Source organism: Scomber scombrus, chromosome 8, assembly GCF_963691925.1.
Source record: "Scomber scombrus chromosome 8, fScoSco1.1, whole genome shotgun sequence".
NCBI classification, from domain to species: Eukaryota; Metazoa; Chordata; class Actinopteri; order Scombriformes; family Scombridae; genus Scomber; species Scomber scombrus.
The window spans coordinates 23,526,267-23,549,263 of NC_084977.1; the positions used below are offsets into that span (position 1 = coordinate 23,526,267).

General features: G+C 39.2%; 1 protein-coding gene across 1 annotated transcript in view; it reads right to left on the reverse strand.

Moving 5' to 3' along the window:
- The window catches only part of hmcn1 (hemicentin 1), an 85,940-nt gene that overhangs the window by 57,895 nt on the left and 5,048 nt on the right, over window positions 1–22,997 (reverse strand). The window contains exons 2-10 of the mRNA XM_062424708.1: window positions 11,010–11,080; window positions 8,890–9,048; window positions 8,688–8,810; window positions 7,199–7,370; window positions 6,310–6,416; window positions 1,675–1,795; window positions 1,269–1,532; window positions 1,017–1,161; window positions 66–187 (exon numbers count right to left, since the gene is read on the reverse strand). Of these exons, the coding sequence (XP_062280692.1) occupies window positions 66–187; window positions 1,017–1,161; window positions 1,269–1,532; window positions 1,675–1,795; window positions 6,310–6,416; window positions 7,199–7,370; window positions 8,688–8,810; window positions 8,890–9,048; window positions 11,010–11,080 (1,284 nt within the window). The remainder of the gene's footprint in view (window positions 1–65; window positions 188–1,016; window positions 1,162–1,268; window positions 1,533–1,674; window positions 1,796–6,309; window positions 6,417–7,198; window positions 7,371–8,687; window positions 8,811–8,889; window positions 9,049–11,009; window positions 11,081–22,997) is intronic.

The following is a 22,997-nucleotide window of genomic DNA, read 5'->3' on the forward strand; positions in this document are numbered from 1 at the left end:
TATATAAGTATGTTGTGAAAATGGCCTGTCATCAAAATGACATAGTGAGTGAGATCTGTCCTTACCTGATACATCCAGGAAGGTGCGAGCTCGTCCTGTCCCAGCACTATTGATAGCAATACACTCGTAGTAGCCTTCATCCTTCAAAGTCACCTGGGCAATTTCCCATGATGCCTTGTCAGACTCGCTGGGATTAAAAGATTCACAGGATATCAGGAGAGGAGAGATAATTCAATACTATTATCCGCACTGGTTAGACAAATGTTGAAACAATTTAATCAAACTAAAAAACTTATTCCTTAATCTTAGGAAAATCATGACTGCAGTGGTTTTCTGTAAATGCTTGGGCTAATGATGAATAGATTCATGCCAATTGGCTATAAGTGTAATTGGTCTAGTTTGCCACAATGAGGCATAAGCATATAATGACTGAACAGACTCATGTAACATCATCAAACTTTGTGTATGTATTAGTTGAGGAAGAAGGGCCCTATCCAAAAACATAGTGCATCAGTGGAATTAATCTGATATAGCTCATATGGACACTGAGCAAATACAGTTATGAATGGCCACTTGTCGCTAAAATAATCTGTTCAAATGCATAAAATATGTCCAAGACCTTAATAAACACATCTCATGTCAGGTGAAGTCATAAGATATTTTGGATTTAGGTTCATTGATGACACTCCAATGTATTTCACAACACAATATTTGTCAGGGATAGAAAGATTAAGTCCTAGATGTAGTATCATCATTGTCCCTGATGTCTACACACACCATCAACCATTCAACAAGATGGAGAAAGTTTTTGTCCGACACAAAGAAATATAAAATATATTTTTAACGGGTTGGTAATGGGACATGAATGAAATAACCTTTTGATGAAGAATTTGGATCAGGCATATATATTGACAGGTTTTGGTCGAAGCGTGCACTTTACTGCATGTCATTTCCTCATATTTTCTTTTGGGACTTTTATGCAACAGACCCTGCTACTCCTGTGCAGCCCTGCTTACCTGAACAGCTGATCCACCCCAAGTCGTCTCCCATCTCTACTGAAGCGCAGAGTGAAGGGGATCAGGCTCTCTACCTGGCAGATAACAGCCCCTCTCTGGAGGTAGTAACCATGACTGGTGGCTGGCATCAGCACTTTGGGGGCATCTAGCGAGAAAGAAATTGCAAGTTAGTTGCAGTTAGTCAGTCAAGATAAAGCCAAATAAGTAAGCAATCCCTTCATCTAAATATCGAAGGCAAGCTGCATCACTGACCAGGTACTATACTGGAGTACGAAACGCTGGAGACTCTCTGGAAAACAAATCCATCCCGATCATATCCTGTCACCCGCAGGAAGAAAGCTTCATTTGGTGGAATAAATTCTGTGATGTTCCAGAGGCCATATGGCTGACGATCGGGGTAGTAGCGGATTGGCAAAGTTTTGATCACATTCCCCGAAATTGACAGGAGCTCTAGCCTGTCTGCCCGAGCAGGAGGAGAAAGCCCGGTGGTATTCAGCAGGATGTGGGTGGGTATACCTGGAAAGATATAACTTAATATCGTCTACACTGCAGTTCCAAGGCTACAAGATGTATAAGAGAAGGCAACAGGTGAAAGTGAAAACATACAACAGCTGTGCTGTCCTTTTTTTTACAGTCTGGAAAGGTTGACCTCACTGACCTTGAACTGGCCGACTGATGGTCTTTTTGAAGTCCAGGGTGGGTTTCCTGGAAAACCCGGCACGGAAGTCAATTGTACTGAGACCTGAGATACGGACTGAGTGTCTTCCTTCACTAGAGGTCTGCAATAAAAAGAAGAGATATTACACAGAAATTAATGTCCAGAACTTATATTGTATGTCTGCTAATGTGACTCAGAGTGACTGGTGAGCAAATGTGTACTTGTGGCTTTTTCTTAATGATAACGTTTTGTCTTAATATGCTGTGCGAGACTTTTCATTGTAAAACCTTTTTAACCATTTATCAAATTAAAACTGTTGTTTGATAAATAGTATTAAATCTTTTGTCTGCGTCGATTCGGTACAAAACCCTGGCTGATAGGTGATGATGATTTTATCTAACTCATGAGAACAAAAGAAAGAAGAGTTGATGCATCAAAGGCAGCTTAAAGTGCTTCAAATAACAGACATGATTCTGGGTTTGTTGTGTAATGTTTTGTAATGCTGACAAGTATAGACAAGCCAGTTTGAGTAGTCAAATATCTTACACCTCAGCTTATAAAACATCCACAAATCAGAAATGACCCTTTCAGTCTGACATTTATACTTTAATTAAACAAACAAAACCATTATAATCAGAGACTAGCTAATGTCTCATGTGGTCTTCATCTTGTGCAGGTCCTTTGAAGTCTGGCACAAAATAAGAGACAGAGTAATTACAATGAAGTATAGGTTGGTGAGAGATGGAAACTCCTCACTTAAGGTCACAGACATTGACTCATGAGGCATGCCAGCCTAAACTGTCATTTGTAATTGACTGAAATGAAAGAGAATGTGTGGATTTACTGTATTTTACAATTACTAAGTTGTACTGTACCTAACATAAACTTAAATTTCATGTGAAGAGAAGCATATCCATAGAGGCAGGTGAAGGGTAGCAACTGTTGGACTAGAGGTGAAATTTCTAGAACAATGAGGTAACAGAAAGACAAAGGGGATGCGGCACAGCCTTAAATGCTAATGTCCGTTATCATGAAACACAATACATGTTGTGGCCATCAAACCTGCTCCAATAGCTGCAATAGAATGATCTCCGGACTTTAGTTGGTTGTAAATTAGGCCATAATTGGGGGAGAGGTCCTTTAAAGGTCACGTTCTTAGCAAAGACAAGAAAAGCCCCTGTCATTAAAGCAACTCAATTCCCAATTTCACACCCACCCACACAGATTGACCAGCTCAGGGAAACACCCTCACTCAGCTGATTTAGCTCTTGGGTGGCAGTGGAGAGAAACGTGATACAGATTTTTAAACTGAAGATCAACTGATGTGCTTCTTCAGATGTCATGCTGAGAACAAACAGATTAGTCTCTAATAGGCCATTGTTTGATTTACTTAATTTAATGATAGCTGACATAGATGTATTGTACAATTAACATATGATTCAAGCAAAGATATTTTTGATCTCCAAAACAGACTTTTCAAAGCCTATGTTATATCCTAATATTGAGTGGTTACATTGTTTGTGGTTGGATTGACTCTAATGTGGGCCAGTAAAGCTGAACCACAGCAGGACTTGAATAACAGGAGAAGATGTACACTATAAGTGTTATAAAAAGTCAGAAACATTTCAGTTCGTTTGGCAGGGGAAAGCTCTTTAACGTAATCCCTGCTGCTTCTCAATATTCAAATCCTTTGATGTGTTTTGCCGTTGTGTGGCTATTGTATGCACATCAATGAAATCAATCAATGACAGTAGAACAAACATAAAATATGTAGAGAGATGCTTTTAAAATTAATACCTTCCGAAAGTGTCATTATGGGCTACAAAATTCGGAATTATGCTTAAATGCACTCATCAATATGAGGGTCAGTGCAGCACAAAGGAGTCTCACCTGGATGACTCTCTGTACAGCACAAATGCACACACAGATTCATACACGCACAAGGTGGATTTGACAGAGTAAATTAAAAATGAAAGACATACATGTATTCTTTCTTATTCTTTCAAGATTACTTTTTTGCCTTTATTGATAGAGATAGTGGAGACACACAGGAAACAAGAAGACACAGGGGGAGGTGACCAAGCACCCCAGGAACAGCAAAGGGCTTTCAACCCAATTTAACATAGTGGTCAAACTGTGTAATTATAACATCATGTGATGCTATTGCGCTCAAAAAGACTTTTCCTCACAGAATTACAATGTGAAAGAGATGAAAGAGATCAATTTTGTTGTGCGTCACAACCCCAGCGAAATGACTCATCTCACTATCAGAATATGATTCATTTGGTCCGGTCACATTTGGAAAATCTAAAAGAGCTGCACGATTGAATTGTTTTAATTCAAGTTAGCCGTATCAAACACTTGCTCTAGAGAGGGCCATGCCCATTTTTCGTGTAGGTTCCTCTACATGCTTGGAAAGGGACGGGGTAGGGGCATTCAGGGGTATTCATTCATTGCTACATGCCACTAAATCCTTCATTAGACATTTCAATCTGTTGTTGACTGACACTATTCTCCAGCAAAACACAAATGAAGCAGCTGTTCATTTCACACCTTGAGCAAGGTAATAGAGCAATACATTATTGGACAAGTACACACTGTACACAGTGTGTAGCAAGAATGCCAAACTGAAGAAGCAGAAGGTGATAGTGGGGTGAACCCACCTTCTACACACCACCACAATATCCAATTAAAGGCAGATTAAAAAGGATCAAATTCCTATTCACACACAATCTATGGCCTGGTCCCTACACTGGGGCATCACGGGCCATTAGCGTTACTGAAACCCAGCATGGCAGAACAGCAAAATCCCCCTGAAGTATTTATCCACATTTCTTTGGATGTCCTGGGAAACACAGTTACAGATGAGATGGAGATATTTTTAGTTTGTGAGCCGTATAGAATGGTGTGGGGGACTGAGGTTGGAAAAGGCGGTGGCCAAGAGAAGAAATGGGAAAGCAAGATGTACTGTATTGGGACCGCAATACATCATCCTGCTGTGCTTCACAGAGGGAGAGAATTAAAGAAGTATGTGTGTTAGGAGAACGATGTATGAGGAAATAGAAAACAAGATATAATACAATAAGTGAAAGAAAGAAATTAAAGAAGACAGACTGAGAGGGAGAAACCAACCACAGGACAGAAATAACACAGAAGGATATAGCCCCTCTCTTATTATGTCTGTTTGATATCCCTCATCACTTCTATGGAAAGTGCTCATAGAAAGCCTTCTGATATGGTGATTAAGTTGATATTAAACAGAAGATGAAGAGATGCAAAACTATTCAACTTGGAGCATCACTTTAAAATGAAGTTTAATTCAACAAGTAGCCCCAGTAGAGAAAACAGTGTTATGCAGCCAAAAAAAGAAATCACATTTAAACAATCAATCAAAAGTTGAAAAAGGTCTGCCAGGGGTAACACAGCATAATGGGGGAGTGTTTTCTAGTCTTTAACTTTTTCTATGGAAAAGTTCAATATACTGAGCGCCTGCTAGCTTTCCTGGTGTTTAGTGACAGAGCACAGCAAGAGATTAACCTGAGGGTTAAGTGCAGGCATAGCTGGAAAGACCTTGTTTCTGTAAATCAAACTCAGTAAAAAAAAAGTATTACTGGTAGATTGTATGTCCCACATACAAGTTACAAAAATGAAAAACAGATTTATCTTCAATCAAGATTTACATTTTGAATACACAATAATGCATTCAAAGTATAATAATGGCCCGTAATATCATTAATGCCTACTAGGAAGAGGATTAGAGTGGAATGAAAAGGCATCATAAAAATAAGATAAGAAGAGGCACAATAAGAAAGAGCAACTATAGTGATATGCAATAAGTTTATAGGCAACAAAATACAAAAGAATAAAAAGAGCATGTATAAATGCAGGAGCAGAAATCAAGGAAATCAAATCTTTATGAGAATCTACCACAAACTCGCCCTCTATTTTCATGCTCATCTGCTCAATGGGGTACAGTCCTTAGAGAGGAAACACAGAGATGACAGATTTTTCATCTAACATCTTCCCCCTGTAAATCAACTGGGCGCTAACACATAACACAGCTATGCGGAGATGAGGGAAAGTGTCCCAGTAGGGGCCTACAGAGAATACAGGGGCCATCATAGGCCCTTCAACAAATCACTCAGGTAAAAATGCTTGTCATTTTCCAACATCTGGCACTGACAGTGTGGCCAGTCAAATGTGTGACCTTTTTTGTATTACCTTGATAGCAGGGTGCCAGCAGTTTCAAGTCAAAGGGAAACATAACAGCCCAAACAAAAATGCAGCACTTTGTACTGACAGTAGTCGCCTTGAATAGAATAATTAAAGTCCTTTGTCTTTCTGATCATGTTTTAACCAGACAAGACCTGAGATGCTTTAAGCAGACAACACACATGCTAAATTGATTACTTATCACTGTATCTGAGCATGCTGATATATTACTGCTGTAATTCAACTTAAGGACCTTCCTCAAGGGCAGAACTCCCTCCTGGGGTGTGATTTGAGACCTCATTCCAAAGTTATACTACTGAACTGTTTGCAATAATTCTTTTCAAAAGACAGCTAGGCTCTGGGGATTTTTTGGGAAAACCTGTGATTTCACACCGCTTTCCAGGTAAAGCATGAATTGTTTACCTTGATAGTCCACATCCCAGGCTGTGGGTCCTTGATGTTGAGAACCTTGGCAGAGTTGGGAATATTTAAGAGCTCAGTCAGACCCTCACTCTTCCCCACGACCTTCCCTGGGGGCAAAACACAAACACTTAGGTAATTATTCACCTTCTCTCTAGCTTTGACTGAAACAAAGCACTAAGCACTTAACACAAATTTGCATGGTTGTAAATTTAAAAAATGGCAAATTGCCAAAATACAAAGATGCAGGATATGAGCACCAACCAGTATACTTTAGGCGAACAGACAACATATGCTTACTGTATGGATTCCAGATGATAATGGAATCAAAGTCCTATGATATATGACTATAATTTATCTCTAATCCTTTGTATTGTATTTGAATGTTACAGTCAGCTGATTTTCAATCATAACTTTCTTCAGGTAGGATTGTGGAACCTTGATTCAGAATATCAGAAAGAGAAAGACACTAAAACCTGATGTTTATGATGTAGATGTTTAGATTAGTCTATAACTTGTCAGCTTTTATATGAAACAACATACAGCGGCACTGTATATATGCTGTTTATGTTGAATCATGTTTTGCCATTGTCAATGCAAACTCAAAAAGGCCCAGAAATACCCAGTAAATGGTAAATAAACATATAGGTATGTTTTATGGTGTCATAGTGTGGTGTAATAATTTGTGGTCTCTCCTTTCATGTGTGAAAACAACATAAAATTACCAAAATAGAGACGCTAGTTTCTTCATTTAATTCAACAGTCACAGATTAAGTGTTTTATCTCTTACATATCTGACCCCCCCCCCCAATATTAAAAATGCCAATGTAATCAATACATAGATGATAAACCCACTGACAATTCTGTTGACGTATGGTCACACTTATCATACCTTGGGCATTTATAATCTCAATGTTTGGTGCTGGGCCGCTGAGGGCCACAGTGACTTCCTTGAGGCTGGGGTCAAAGGGCATCTGCCAAGTGTTGCTGACCCCACTGAAGTGATCAGTGGACAACAGGTGGACCTTCGAGGACTGTACGGCCTCCTCCACCCATTTCAGGACCTACCGCGATGTGAAAGAAATGTAAAGAATGCTGAAATTACTTTGTGGAAAAATCTACTCTTTGCAAAAGAGATAGATAAGGTGCTGTATTCCAATCATTTTACATGTTTAAAGATTAAAACAACATTTTCACAATAAGCCCATTAAACATCAATAATATACAGAGACAGACACACACACACACACACACACACACACACACACACACACACACACACACACACACACACACACACACACACACACACACACACACATTTACCCCCTCAGCTGCATACAAGGTCATCCCCTCAGCAGGTGAAAAGTTTTCATCAGGAAGTTTCTAACAGTCCCCCTGTGTCCTGAACCCCTGTCCCCCGACCCCTGTCAATATGGAGAATCTAACAGCTACTGTTTCAGAGCCAGATGCTTTGAAAGAGTGACATGAGAGTAATATGATACTTTGAATTAATCTCAAAAAGTTTCAGGTAAAAGGAATAGCTGCACTCAAATAAAGTAAGTCGCTTTGTGCTGAGAAGTGCCATAGTGAAATTGAAGTGCATAATTCCTTCATATGTCATGAATTTTCATTCGTCTCTTCTATAAAACCATTAGCATTTTTTTTACATGAATACAGTATATCAGTTTCAATTTACAGTCATTTAAATTTTTTTTGAATAAGCACCTCAAACAAACCAGAGTTCAGTTTATTGGTAGTTCTGAAAACTACTTAAAAAACTACATTTCCTTGCTCCCTCTTAAAATTTGTACTGTTGTCACAGACACAAGGATTCATACAACTAATGCTGACAATGTTTGTGATAAAAAAAATTATGCTGATGATGTAGTGAGAAATATTGAAATATTTCTAAAAAGAGGCAGAAAGAGCAAACAACTCTGACTTGGTCTTAATAGAAAACTGGATACAATAAAAGCTACAATTTCTGTTTTTTTTAGCAAGAAAACAGTAGCAAAAATAGCAATACTATTCAAGCTTTGACTCTCTGCCTATTCAATACTGCTTCATGACTGATTTACATTTTTTGGAAAGGTTTAAAAAGAGTATACGTAAAACAATGAACAATTAAATGTTTCCTGCGCAATGGATTTGAAACTTGCGCACGGCAAAAGACAAGAGAGACGCTGTAAAGCTTTCAACTACCATTTTATTTACACAGCTTAGGGGTAAAGCCCTGCCCAAGTTCAAATGATTTCATCACTGTGAACAAATCGTATGTTTTGGAATAAAAATGTTTTTCTCCTCACTCTGAAACTAGAGAACTTGTACTTGAAAAGCGTAGAAGTGTAGCTCCAAATTTCTCTTCAGTTTGCTCTTACCTCATTGACCTGTTTCTTGTCTAGATGGAAGACTTGTCCAGAGCTGGTGGAGGCGATCTCCTCATAGGCCTTGTAACCGACATGACTCCTATCATCACAGTCTCCCGTCAGCACAAACACCACCTACACACATACATAAAAATGTGATCTCTTTGACACTGAATTTGTGTGCAATATCTATTGCAGAAAGTAATATCCAAACCTGTGACTGTTTCTGCTGAATGAGCTGAAGGACTTCATGGGTTAGCTTGTAATCTTTGGAACGGGCGTCGGTGAAGACGTAAATAAAGGATCCTGGCAAGGAGATCTCCAGAGCAATTTTAATGGCGCCAATGCTCATCTCTGGACAGTCCCCACCTCCCTAGGAATGAGAATGGCATCATGAGCAAATGGTGTGCATTTACATGTAGAGTGTGTGTGTGTGTGTGTGTGTGTGCGTGCGTGCGTGCGTGCGTGCGTGTGTGTGTGTGTGTGTGTGAGCCACAGTTTTCTGAATGTTCCAGTAAATGTTACTGATACTTTGAAGTTGAAAAAAATGACCTGGCTAGTGGTGGAAATACGAAATACAGGAGACTTTCAACACCTAGTGAACCTCAAAATTTGACACAAAATTTGTTCCAACAATGCTGACAGGGAAACCAACGTAAAAGGTTAAAGAAAGCGTGTCTGACAGTATGACTTTTTTTGTCCAGTACTCTGCATTGCTTTGGCAATTGATGCCTGGATTAAGTTCACAGGTATTTTTTATTTTTTTTTAATTACACTACAGAAAACACTACAGAAAATATTGCTCCAAAACCGCATGAAGAAAGTTGGGTGTACAAGATGCAGTTGTTATAAGTGACAAAAACACTTTGGTTAAGGACAGCTAAAGATTGTTTATAAAGACTGTTTCATTTAGATTTTAATTAACGTACTGTGCTTTCATTGTGGACTTTTTCTGTATTAAACAAAGAGATCTGTAAAAAACCAAGAGATCTTTCCCTCAGCTTCACCAAGTGCTGCCAGTGCCTAAACATAACCATAAAAAGTTGACGCCGTAGTTTCTGCTAGTGGATAAAGATCCCATTTGGAAAACAAGATAGAATATTTCGATAAGAAACAAAGAACTACACTGAACATTTCACTCATACTTTCAGTGTCGACATTTTTGCTGCTTGCTAAATACATATAATTTACAACATTTCACATTATGTTGAGATAGGGTTGTGCTGGTGAGGTCAAAGAGCAATGTCTTCTGAAGCATTCCAGCAGGCACATGTCTGTCCATCTGAGTGGTTCAATACTTAACTTGGATGCATCAAGAGAAACATCTGGAATGGAGTGACCCATGATTTTAGGCCAGGAGGGGCAGAAAGTGAAGAGACAGGAATCCTCTAACTCTTTTTGTACCCCATCATCTCTGCTTTTGCCAAAAATCCCCCCCTCATTCCCCTATTGCCCCCAATACTAACCCTGATAACTCCCCTGTGCACTTTTGTTCTTGGGGCTTAAAAATATGAAGTGTTGCTTAACAGCACCTCCCTTAAACACAATGGCCTTCATGTCAAATGAGAATCTTTTCCATCTACTCTGGCCAAAACCTCTCTAGGAGTTGTGCAGGTGAGGAGGTGAGGTGAGGAAAAACAGACTCAGGAATGAAGCAGCAAGTGAGAGGAAACTGGATCTCCTCCATGCTACACACCAGATTAACAGGAGCACATGCCAAGGATGCACAGACACTTGCCAAAGTCTTTCTTCAAAGCGCAGACCTCTGAAGGATTTTTGTCTCTGTCTGTCTCTTTGTCATATTTACACAGGAAGAGTACTTGTTTTGTAGTGGTTCTGCTTTGCTGATGTGGTATACAATAAGAGTCCCGAACAACTTCCTTTCTCTTGCGTGATTACACAGAAATCTGAACTTGCCATGCTTTGTTTAGTGGTCATTGTGTGTTTTTGTTTATACATTTGTTTTTTATGGTGCAGGAAGTCAAATAAACATGGGATGCAGAAGGGTATTTTGATTGCGTAACACTGAGGTCAACATATGATGAACAGTAGACGCCTTGGTTACAATGTATGGAGGATACAATTCCACTCTAAATGGGACCAGTAATTTTAAGTCTCTTGTTAAAGTTGAGAAAAAGTAACTATTGCTTGAGGCGTCTTTCATCATCCATTTAAGACTGACTGATCCCTCCATCTCAATCAGCTGACATATACAACTGACTGGCATGGCCACAATCTGCTGCTTTTATCACTGCCAGATGATCTTGGTGTCAATGCTGCTGCTGCTGCTGCTGCTGTTCCCTCAGTTTGATGAATGTGATGTGCTGAACCCACCTGAACATACAACTCTCTCAGCTCATACTGGAACTTCTTTGGGTCTGTTGTGATTGTTACAGGTCCAATTTCTGAAAAGAAACAACAGAAAGAAGCTCTGTGATTAATAGGCCACAGGCTGAAGTCTGCATCAGATGAAAAACTGAAAGCACTTTTGTAGCCTAAATTCTCATGAGCCAAATATTAGTTTTGGCAAATGCTTACGGATGTCCAGATTAAAATGTCACAATATGAACTGTGGTAAAGAGAGCCTCAGGAAAATAGATATATTTAATAAACACAGAGTAGGAGAGAAGGAAATGTGAGAGAGAGCCATCAAACAAGTGATAAAGGAAAATATGAAAGCAATGATGAAATATTTTTAAATACACATGAGATATAATGACTTTGAAGATGTCTTGGTCTGTATTTCCCACTCCTGTTAATACATGAGTTATACTACAAGCTGCTTTTGGACTGATAAGAAAATTGAGCTCTGGAAAGACTTCAATCCCTCGTGTTATTGATGTTCATAAGCTGTTATTGTCTACAGCTTGAAAAAGAATGTAGATAAGATATATAATACTGAACAAAGTAGACAAATGGCCCAATTGGTAAAGCCCATGCTGACTGGGAATAAAAAAGAATTATTTAAAGCTGCAGTAAATAAAACACAGATTATGTGATAGTGGAAGATTTGGACTGAATTGAATTAAATGTTAGATTGACAGCTGCGGAAAAAAACAAATCACAAAAAAAGTCAATCACACCCAATTAAAACATTGGAAAGTGTGGAAGGAGATTTGCTGTTCGACGATCAATCAAGCACTTTGTGTGAAGCATACTGACCCCTTTAACATTTTACTGAGATTACTCAATCACCCACTTTTTGGTAAATCAATGATTTTCGTAAACAAACAAACAAACAGAATGAACCAAACTATACAGTATATATGAAGCATGGCAGACCAGCTGGGTGTCTGTAGCCATACAATATGTCTACATCTAATACATCTTGTGTTCCTCTTCTTCACCTATCCATTCAACTTTTCACCTTAGACATTAATGCTGCACAAAAGCAAAGTTTCCTCAGCTGTTTTTCCTCTCTACTCCTGCCTCGCACAACCACCACACAGCTACAACATGGCCTTTGCTCTGTACCTCTGCCAGCGATGGTAGTCACTGCTGTTTCTCGGCTTTCTTTGTTCTATCCGTTAATGAGCTGCTAAGCCCCTTCTCGAGTCAAACTGTGTGACTTCAGCCACTGCAGCTGTGTTGTGGAATGAGCCTGATGAGGGGCTGCAAAAGCGCACACATGCACTACACATACTACACACACACTACAGTTCTGCACATGCAGCAGATTGGAAAACAAGGGTTCCCTTGTTGAAGAGAGGGCAATTACAAAGGATCCCTGACTTTTGAAAAAGGATACAGTTTGAACTATTTTACAACAGTCTTCAACTTTGTTAGAGGCCAGGACCCAAATGAGAAATTAAGATGTTAAGTGGAGTGCTGAGGCTGCTTAAACATACTAGTAGCATTAACGTGGACAACTTTTTATTCCGCTTCTCTCGCATATAATAAAAATCATTTAAGGTTGTTGAATTTGACATAACTTTGCACTGTATGCAATAAGGAATCAGAGGCATTTTCTTTACATTTCTTCCTGAGAAATACTCAGGTCATACTTTCTATAATTACATACACAAGAAGTCTTCTTTTTTTTTCCAAGTGACGCAGATTTTGGCATCCTTGTAAATCCTCAAGGTGGAGAGAAGGAACATTTGCAGCGATCAGAGACGCTTTTTAAAACTAACATGGAAATGTGTCTGGCTGCTCTGAGCGGAACACGGATCTCAAGCCAAACTTTGCAGAGATGGAAAAGCTGACATCTCTTTCCTTATGGGATAAGTTCCCATGGCTGTTGTAAGTATTCTTTAGACTATTTTGGCTACGGTGCCCCTAACCAGAGCCACCCTCCTTGCACCAGCACTGTGGAAAACCATAGCTAATACTCATGACCTCTAAAGAGTATCAGATCAAATGAATCTAACCATTCAAACTCTACTTGTGTAATGATCTCTGACTCTGACATATTAAGATATTGATTCAACTGCTGTTACTTTCCTCTTTAAATGTGTATTTATCCACATCTGGAGACCTAAAAACAGCATGCTCCTTTTCAGTACCACCTATCTTATCAAATAGTTAATGTCTGGGAGCTTCACAGTGGTAACAGTCCACTAGTACCTTGTTTCATTAAATACCTATACAATGAGGTAAATTGATACATTTGTTTTGGATAAAACATGTGACTGCTGCAAAGGAAATAGTTTTAATGCTTTCTCTGTGATGACAAGGAACACATAAGTGGCATGAACAAGGCCAAGTAAATGAACTCAGAGAGAAAGAATGCTTGCAAGTCTGACAAGAAGAACAAAACAAAAGGGAGAAAATGATCACCACAAACAAATCAAAATGAAGATCTGTATGTCTTCCTGTTTTCTTAATCTGTTAGAAGTGCAAGTTGTTGACACATGCTGACTAGAAGTAAATCATCCAAACAAATGACTCCAGGCTCCACCTTGGTATTCTTACAGCATTCATCTGTAATGCCGGTTGTAAAGCATGCATCTGCAAATCCCGTTTGAGCTTAGACACAGAAAGAAAGTCTAATGGGATGGAACAAACTGGGCAGTTGTCCAAATGCAATCTCAGTTTCACCTCCTCTGACATCCAGACTAAAGCTAATTTGCTGGGTATCACACGAGCATTCACTGTGGAGTGAGTTTCTCTTTCCTTACAACATCAGCAGCGAGGAATTCAAAGGCTGATGCATTGAAAGGTCACAGCCGTTAATGTCTTCAAAGAAAATAAATTCTGAGCTTTGGCAGGAGCGCATAAGACACGAGAGTTTCACAAGCTGCTACATGACACGCAATTGACAGAAACATTGTCAAATGCGTATTATGTATCACTGCTATTTCCGCAAAGTTGTGACTGTGATATGATTTGACAGTTTGAGAAAGTTTCGCTCTTTATATCCCCTGAAGCCCGCATCCTCCAAGACCTTCTAATGCAAGAGTTTACAAAGGAGTGGTAGCCATCACATATACAGTCTACAGCGTTTGTTTCCATTTTTTCATCCCGAAAGACAAAAAACTGGATGTTCCTAACTCACAATTACTTCAGTTTATAAAAGCCTTAGTGCTGTGACAAGACGGACCAACAGCAACCAGATGAACAGCAAGTAAACTGAAATTTAATCAATACCAGCAGTATTGCAGTCAAAAAGGGTTGGGTTATTTTTCCTATTTACAGTCACCGGTTCTTTCATGGTTCAAGATTTTTATGAACAAAATGTGCAATCATTATTTTCAGATTTATTTAATGAGCCAGCGTGTGTTGGACTAGTGTGAGATCTTTAATCGAATAACAGTCAGGTGAAGTAGGTTGTGTGCCTTTCCTCATCCAACAAAAGACAACAGGTTATTTGATGTTTGTTAAGCAGAGGAAATCCTAACAAACAAATCCCTCTTTCTTTCTTTTTCATGCATTCACATGCATTCATGCATTCTGTAAAGTTGCACAACATGTAGCTGTTACAACACTTAATAGCAACAGAGGCTGTAAACACACACACACTGCTTTCTGTCATTCTGCTGAGTCAGGGTAAAAATTTGCCAGAATGAGAGTGGCTGTCATCCTGACCGTCAGCTATGGGGCATAATTCACTTAATCAGCCCCACTGAGAAAACACATGTGAAACAGCACACCGTGCAATCAGTATCCAACCCTAAACATGCAGCACAAAAGAGCACACAGGTTTGCAGACATATGTGTTAAATAACATGAGTGAATTTACACACCTGACACACATATGCACACACAAACACAATAATATAGTGTAGTTCAAAATGTCATCAACATTGTGTTCTGTAATTACCTCTGTATGAGTGCCCATCACTACTAATAGATTGTAAACATATATTATGTATCTCTTGGGAACACAAAACTGAATAAGTATACTGCATCCAAGAAACAATGTGCTGTATTTAATTGTTCACATTCTTTCTTACTTTTTTATGAATTGTTTCTTTCAGTCAAGGGAAAGACACCAGGGAAAATAGCCCCTCGTTATCTTTTTCTCTCTCTTTCTTTTTGACACACATCTAAATCCCTAATTAAATTTGTTCAAATTGGCCAGCTTCACTTGGACACCATTGGTGAAATCAGACTGAAATATTTCCCCAAACAGGAAATTGCAGCCTTATGGAAGATTAATTCCTGCTTGACCGAGATCATATGTGTTGCCTATTTGAAATGGGAAAGCATGGTGTAGAGAAAGTGGCTAGACCCTCTGACAGGATAATAATGTCCATTTACTTCAAATAAAGTCTCATTATTTCTGGCATTGACAATGACACAACTAAGTCGTTACTATTACAGAATAACCACAATTGCAGCAGTTTGCAGTTTACAGTTACATAATCAGAAATGTGTTCTTTCAGCACACTGAGTCACAAAAAAACAAAGCAGCACGCAATTATGAGTCACTTATTTTGCTATTTGTCCCCATTTCCAGTCAGTATGATGTCAGAGAAAACTTTTCAGACTAAACAATTGAAATTTAGCATTGCAAAACAGCTATCTGATAACCAATGACTACTTCTATTTATCGACTCTTAATATTGCAACCCCAGAAATCAACAGCCAACATAGCCTCAGTACATACTTTGGATTGATTCAATACCTCTTGTACTAATTGGTTATTTTGGTCTAAAACGTTTGAAGTCCACATGCTGCACAATACAAGCCTAATCTTGCTTTCGCTTTTCTGTTTTCCTATTTTGCCTTTGTTTTCCATCACTGTTTTCTTTTCTTTCCCCTTTCACCTTTCTTTGTGTCTCTCTATTCTTTCCTTTTCACTGTTTTCTTTCTCACCCCCACTCTTTCTCCTGGCACCCTCTCTCCCTGTAAGATGTCACCAGCAGCCAAATAATGACTGAGGTTTAACCCTGAGGGACTGAGCTGACTACAGGCTTGATTTCAAACCACCAAAGACTGAACTCGTGATGGAAACTACTTCCAACAACCAACAGAGAGGAGGACCACCAGGCAGTTAAACTCTGATAGTTGCAGCGCTGCCGCTCTTGTTTCACTTCATACGATACAATTGGATGTGTCTCAAGATGATGGGCCACAAACCCACAGATCTCCATTAATGACACTCACGGCCATTCGCACACACAAACACAAACACACGCATACTGGGACAAAACTGATGAACACACCCCACACAGGCATGTAATCCCTGCCAGCTGCAATGCCTGATGGCGAGCGTGTTCCAGAGACAGATGACAGCTTTGAACCCTCCACTAGTCATCAATTCGACAGGATAACTGGTGCTGGAGACAGAACACAGAAGAGGATGTAACCCTGGTGAAGTCTTAATTAAGTGTGTGCCGTTTTTGCTGTGTGTGCGTGCCTGTAAATTTAAAATAGTTAATTTATGGGGACATGTGGTTCTGTGGCGTGGCTATTCATGCAGCCATAGAAAAAGGTCCACCTCTCTGCAAAGGGAAATCCCCTAATCTATGTTTGAGTGCGTCAGTGCATATTAATCTGAAGGTGTGATGGAATTAATAAGAAGAAATGCTGCTGTTGATATCAATGATAGTAAGTTAATTAATAAGTTTCTTATAGTGTATTCTCATATCTTTCCTGTCCCTCTCCTCTTTCCAGTAAGGGAGAAATATTCTCACAAATAAAGTTAATGGTTAAAATCAGTTTGATACATTTTATATGAAATACTATATAATGTAAAATTACCTGATAATGCAATATCTAATGTTGAATGCAAACTGTTGAGCTGTGTTCTTGACGCGGTCTGCTCCGCTTGTGCTCTTCTCTGTTAAAGTTCAAACTAAAGTCATAATACTTCATAAAATGATATTCTACTGTAATGCAACAGTCGGTAGATGTAAAACTCTTGACAGATGCATCTCACAAAAATTATCTGAGGAAATGACTGTCACGCTCAAATGAAGATTGAATAAAGATGCAGGCTATCTGTCAACACAGGCCATCTGTAAACTATTATCGCTTAGTGGTCTTTATAGTCATTATCTGAAAGTCATAAATGCATAACAGGCAGTGTTAAAGAACTGAATAAGGAACTGATGTCGGCTTGTTACTGCATACTTTCTGATGCTCCATTTACATCTGGTCTGGGAAGTGGTGGGGTCAGAGGCAATGATCACAGTGGACCCTTCATAGATCTCTTTTGTTTGAGATCCACATCACGTGTTGGCAGTCAAAACCTTTAGTCTAATTTCTCACCGAAAATGTTTATGAGTGAATGTGACGTGTGGATTTGTGAATTTCTACAAAGAAAAACTTAAAAGAACGAGTTGAATGTGATCTGTCTGTGTGGTTGGGTCACTGCCCAGACTCTGCGTCTGAATACCAGCCACAAAAGAAGAATGCAGATGAATATGGAGGGGAGCGAGGGCAAATGTAAGTGAATAATTTATTGCTTGAAACAAGACTGAAGACCATTTGGCAAGATTTATGACTTTAACTGTCTTCTACATTGCCTCCATGAGGACTACATTCAATCTAGTACATTATGTCTTCATCCAGCAAGAGTGATGTTGAGATAGATTTTTGAATGTTGGAGCATAAAATGTTTGCTTTATTTGTCAATACTATATATTAACAGTTTATACTCTGTAAGAAACAATTGATGTATCCATAGTTAGCATTCAAAAGGAACCTGTAGAGAGTAGAGAGCATCATATGCTTTGCAGATTTTAAAGCCCTAGAGCCAAATTTGTGATTTGTGGCTGCATAAATACAAAATATTTGACGTGACCTGGGTAGAGATTAGATATATGTGCTCCTGTAGAGGATTCAAAGAAAAGCACCACATAGAGGAATGAGTTAGAATTTTCTCTGACCCCGTCTGACCCTGTGTCTTCATGGTTCACTTTTGACCTGAACAGTTTGTCAGTTGTGCTCTTGAACTCTGGACATGGTCTGAACAGGGTAACCAATACATAAATCCATCTGGAGCACATCAATTTAACTCACTTTCCTGTTTCAGTATTTCATTTTAGTCAGCATTTGTTTCCCATTTGACTTATTTAGCTACATTTTTACTTTAGAGGGACATTTAACTTTAGTTTTAGCTCCCAGTACTGTACAAAAAACTACACTGAGCATTTTGAATTTGTGACTTTCTGGAGCAGATGTTCCACAGAACAGACCACCCCAATTCAACAAATAATGTCTTTGCCTCTCAGTATACTCCGCAGACTCTTCTGACCATAGAAGCTTTATCAAACCACAACACTGTAGTCTGTTTTGTTTACAGCTTTATAAGTTATGCTGTGTCAGGCACTGTTGGTTATAGTTAGAGCTTATTGGTCTATGACATCTTTGAATCTAATTTTATACAGGCAATGAGGGTATATGTTGAGATTAGTCAGAATTGTTAATGAATGCCTCAAAACAAACTGCCAGAATCTGGTTTGTATTAATATTATACCCCACAGTCCTCATAGTCCTATGTAACCACCAACTTGGTGGCTCAGGTCCATTATTTGCAATCATTTAAAAGTCCAAGACATGTAAAAGCAAACGGTGTAAACACAAACAATGCTGCTTAGAGTAATGAGACTGAGGGCCAACACATGTTGTCTAAACTGTGTTGCTAATCCTCTGCTCCGCTCCGCCCCACCTTTTTACATCAGGGAACTAATTTGTCTAACTTCACTTAACCTTTTGCTGTTTCTATCAATATTGATTGATTGTGGGGTTTCTAGGTCAAGTTGTAATGAATCTTGATAAATGTGAACTACAAAAAAAAACAAAAAACGTGCAGGTGACACCTTTGCATGGTTAAAACAACATCTTACAAAAGCCATCTGCTTACAGAACCAACCCCACCCCTGATGGGCTATGTTGTGCAACATCTCCCTTACACACAATGCATCATTGTAAAGATGCTCTCTTCATTGCCTTGACAACATATTAAGAATGACTGGGAGGGCTGGAGAAGAGGATGAAAAAAGACAAAGCTGCAGCTTAGAGAGGCATCAGGCATCTAAATGCTTCTCACTGAAAGGGCACAAAACTGGCACAGGTAGGAAACACACTGAGAAATGTGCTGTTTGTGATGTTTCTACATATGGTCTCCATTGCAAAAAAGCCAAAACCCTAAGACTTGGCTTGGCCTGATTCTATGATTCACTCTGAAAAGTAAAGTACTTCAGAGTTAAATGTGGCCTTTTAATTTCCAAAAAAATCCATTAATTTACCTTAAAAGACAAGTAGACAGTTTGAAAATAAATGGCAACAACCACAATATTACAACCGCATAACTGCAAAACACATGACCAAGTGTTTTATGACTGATGGTGTAATCCCAGAGTCCTAAAAGGTTACTGAGAGGTGTTTTCTATTTGGTGTACTTTTTCTGTTTTACCGAGAAAATTCTAATTATGCATACTGAAGCAGACAGGGAAACCTCAGATGCAGCAAATCAGCACTGTAGACCACACACAGACGCACTCAGATGTCTGAGGCAGTGATTTTCAGCCTGGGTGCCACAGCACACTAGGAAGGGCCTCAGCTTGGCCTAGGGTATGTTGTGGAAAACTAAATTATTTTGGCCCTTCAAGGTTGTCAAGACAGCTGACAGAGGGTCAGCATGTGCTTGTCATCAGTTTTACGCAGAATGCCAGCTTCATCAAAACACACTCAGTTTCAAATGTAAAAATGATACTGCATTCATAAGCACTAGTGTGAGTGTTCAATTCTGTAATGTCTCATCACCTTAAGGTACAGAACGCAAAAATAGTGCTATGGCATAAAGTATCTTGGTCTGAGGTGGTCTTCACCACTGAGCCATGGAGATAGGATGTCATGATACACGACTTCCCCTACACATACCCCTCAGAAGCATGGGGTCAGAGGGCACTAACAGCCTGACCTTCAGCCTTGCAGCGCGTAACTCCCTCAACATTTGTCAGATTCAGACACATTTCTCACAGTCAGAAAACCACACCGGCCTTCATGTCAATCAAAATCTTTAGGCGACTCAACTTCTTTCCACTGCCTTTAACCTTTTGTTCTGTCTCTGGTCCAGACACATTAACATGTCACTAGTTTTGCAGCCTTTCAGAGAATGCTTCAGCACTACATACCATGTTTCTGTGGAGGTGGATGAGACGCTAGGCAAGGGGTGGGGGAAGAGAGAGAGAGAGAGAGAGAGAGAGAGAGAGAGAGAGAGAGAGAGAGAGAGAGAGAGAGAGAGAGAGAGAGAGAGAGAGAGAGAGAGAGAGAGAGAGAGAGAGAGAGAGAGGAATGAGGACACCTAAAAAAGGAAAAGAATATACCTGCAAGATGCAATGAGGAAGGAAAACAAAAATGCATCAAGCACAAAACACTGCACACTGGTCGACAATTTCACAACCAAATGCTTTGCATCAAATTATGTCCTTCCAGACAGAACAACAAAACTGTTAAAATTGTTCAGCTGGGTCTAAAAAATTGGCAAGTCTTCTTCTATTGTGACCCATGAGCTCATCTATTTTCGTAAACAATGCATGCATTCTCATTTCAGAGTTCATACGGTCGCTGAAAACTTCCTGCTCATTCATGGGTGTAAACCTGTGGTCTGCGATAATAAGATCATTAACCTTTTACAAGCATGTAATTCCCCACTTGGTCTTTTTTGGTAAATCTTGCCAAGTAGACAGAATTTAATTAAAGTAGCAATAATTTATGTTTTTGGCCACTTTGAGGCAGAGTAATAAGGTGTAAACACAACACTGACATATTAACACCTCATAAAGTTGTTGTGGCAAACATGCTCACAAACAGTTCCCTATTTACATATCAAGACAGAGCAACATTAGCAAATGTATTCTCTTTTTAGCTCTGTTTTGGTCTCCACCAATAGCAGAATGCTTTACCAGTTGGTATTTACTTGATGCTACTGTAAAACGCTACATAGAGCTGAGGGATACTGCAGAGTCACCGGGAAAAGAAAACAATTCTCTGTGATTTGTCACACTGAGCAACTTCGGTCACATTACACACAGTCGTTTGATCCAATGTCAATATGAAGACGCTGATTACTCCAGCTTTAAGGATTCTAATCTGTATAAAAGAAAGAAAGAAGCAAACAACTTTTGAATAAACAAAGGAAAAGAAATATAGCTTGGCAATTAATAGTTTGCACTCCAGCTCCACTGCTGAAACCTTACATGTGTTTCAACTAAAATGTACATGAACAGCTTACACAGTAAAGTGAAAAAACACAGCCAACATGAGGTCATGCCACACCAAATCATGGGAATGTTCAAGTTTGGCACATGATCTGTATAGATATAAATCTAATGTGTTCCAAATTAGTCATCCAGACACTAAAAATATGATGTAAAACAATGAAATCAAATGAATCTAGAAAAAAAGGCTACCTTAATAATAATGTCTAGACATTGATCTGCGTGGTCTAAATTGACTATAAAAATGCTGATTTGAGAAAAGCCCTTGTTGAAGGGGCAACAGTAAAAATGCTGAGGTTGCTGCTTATTATTATGGGTAATAAAGTACTAAACATGCTGACTGGCAAATACTAATATACAACATAGTGTACATGCAGTGGGGTACTAAAGTCTGAGACTACTTTCCCATTCACTTGAATAAGAAAGTGGCCTCAGACTTTTGGACCCCACTGTACGTCTGCAGCTGGTATCGTTGGCAACGAGCAGCTGGAAATTATCCACTTGGATTCCAGGGCAGTGACTATTTGGTTTGAGACCCAAGCGTTTGTTGTAGAGGCATAAAAATGGTTCAGTATAAAAATAATAACTATATCTTAAAAATCTGGATGTGGTCCAAACCTTCTCCATACACTGCATTGTTAAAGCGGTGGACATGACAAACTGTAAGAAACAGTATTAAAAAAAAACCCAAAAAACAGCTCCCCACCAGCAAAAAGGCAACCAGTGGCAGTTATCAAAATCACCTGACTTTCCTCGGGTGTTCTGCTCTCTCAAATAAATGGATTGGAGTGACTAGTTGCTTATGCTGTGGACACATGGTAAGAGTTAGAGACAGGTCAGGTAAACATGTCTGCCACAGAACAAGAAAAACACATCTCTGACATGCAGCAAACGCATTTGTGACACATTGAAATCCATAAACAGGCAGTGGTCAGATTCCTGTGTGACGTGAACTGCCTACAACAACAACACAGGCTAAACTTCTCAGATCTAATTCAACATCTGTATACGTTTTATAAGGCAGATGACCTTCTTCTTGAAACAACCAGCAATTGTGTACTATTCCTAAGGCTTTAAAGCATTTAATCAACTTGTTCCTTAATTAATTTCCTAATTCTGCCAAGATGAACAAATGTTCAGTTTAACTTCTTAAACTCCTTTTTTCCCTTTCGTTTTTATTTAAACCTTAGCACACTTCCTGAGATTAATCTTTATTTCCTACCCCATAACCATGTTCTCACTGTGTTTCTCACTGTTTCAATAAAGCAGTGTCTCCCATGTTCTCCTTCATGCTCACACAGTTATCCAAATGATGCTGCAAAACAAACAAAAATCCAGCCACAAAAGGTCGAGAGGATATCGGTGAGAGCCCAGACAGTGATGTCAAAGATCCCCGAAGGTCACAACTAGGTCAGCTGAACCTTCGGGACCTCAGTATGAGGCTTGGAATTCAACAGAGTTTGGAAAACAAATCTAAGGCTTAAAGGGAAACAAACCAGACTTAATCGAGAGTACAAAGTAACAGAAATGCTTGACAAATGCCTTTTCAATGGGTCATTTATTCCAAATGGATTCATGTCAACCAGTGCATCTAAAGGGCAACTACCTGTGACTTTTCTAAACACTGCCAACATCCTTTATCTATAATTTGCCTTCAAATCTCCTAAACTGTCGTAGATAAACCTGCAAACAGGAAAGCAGAATGGAC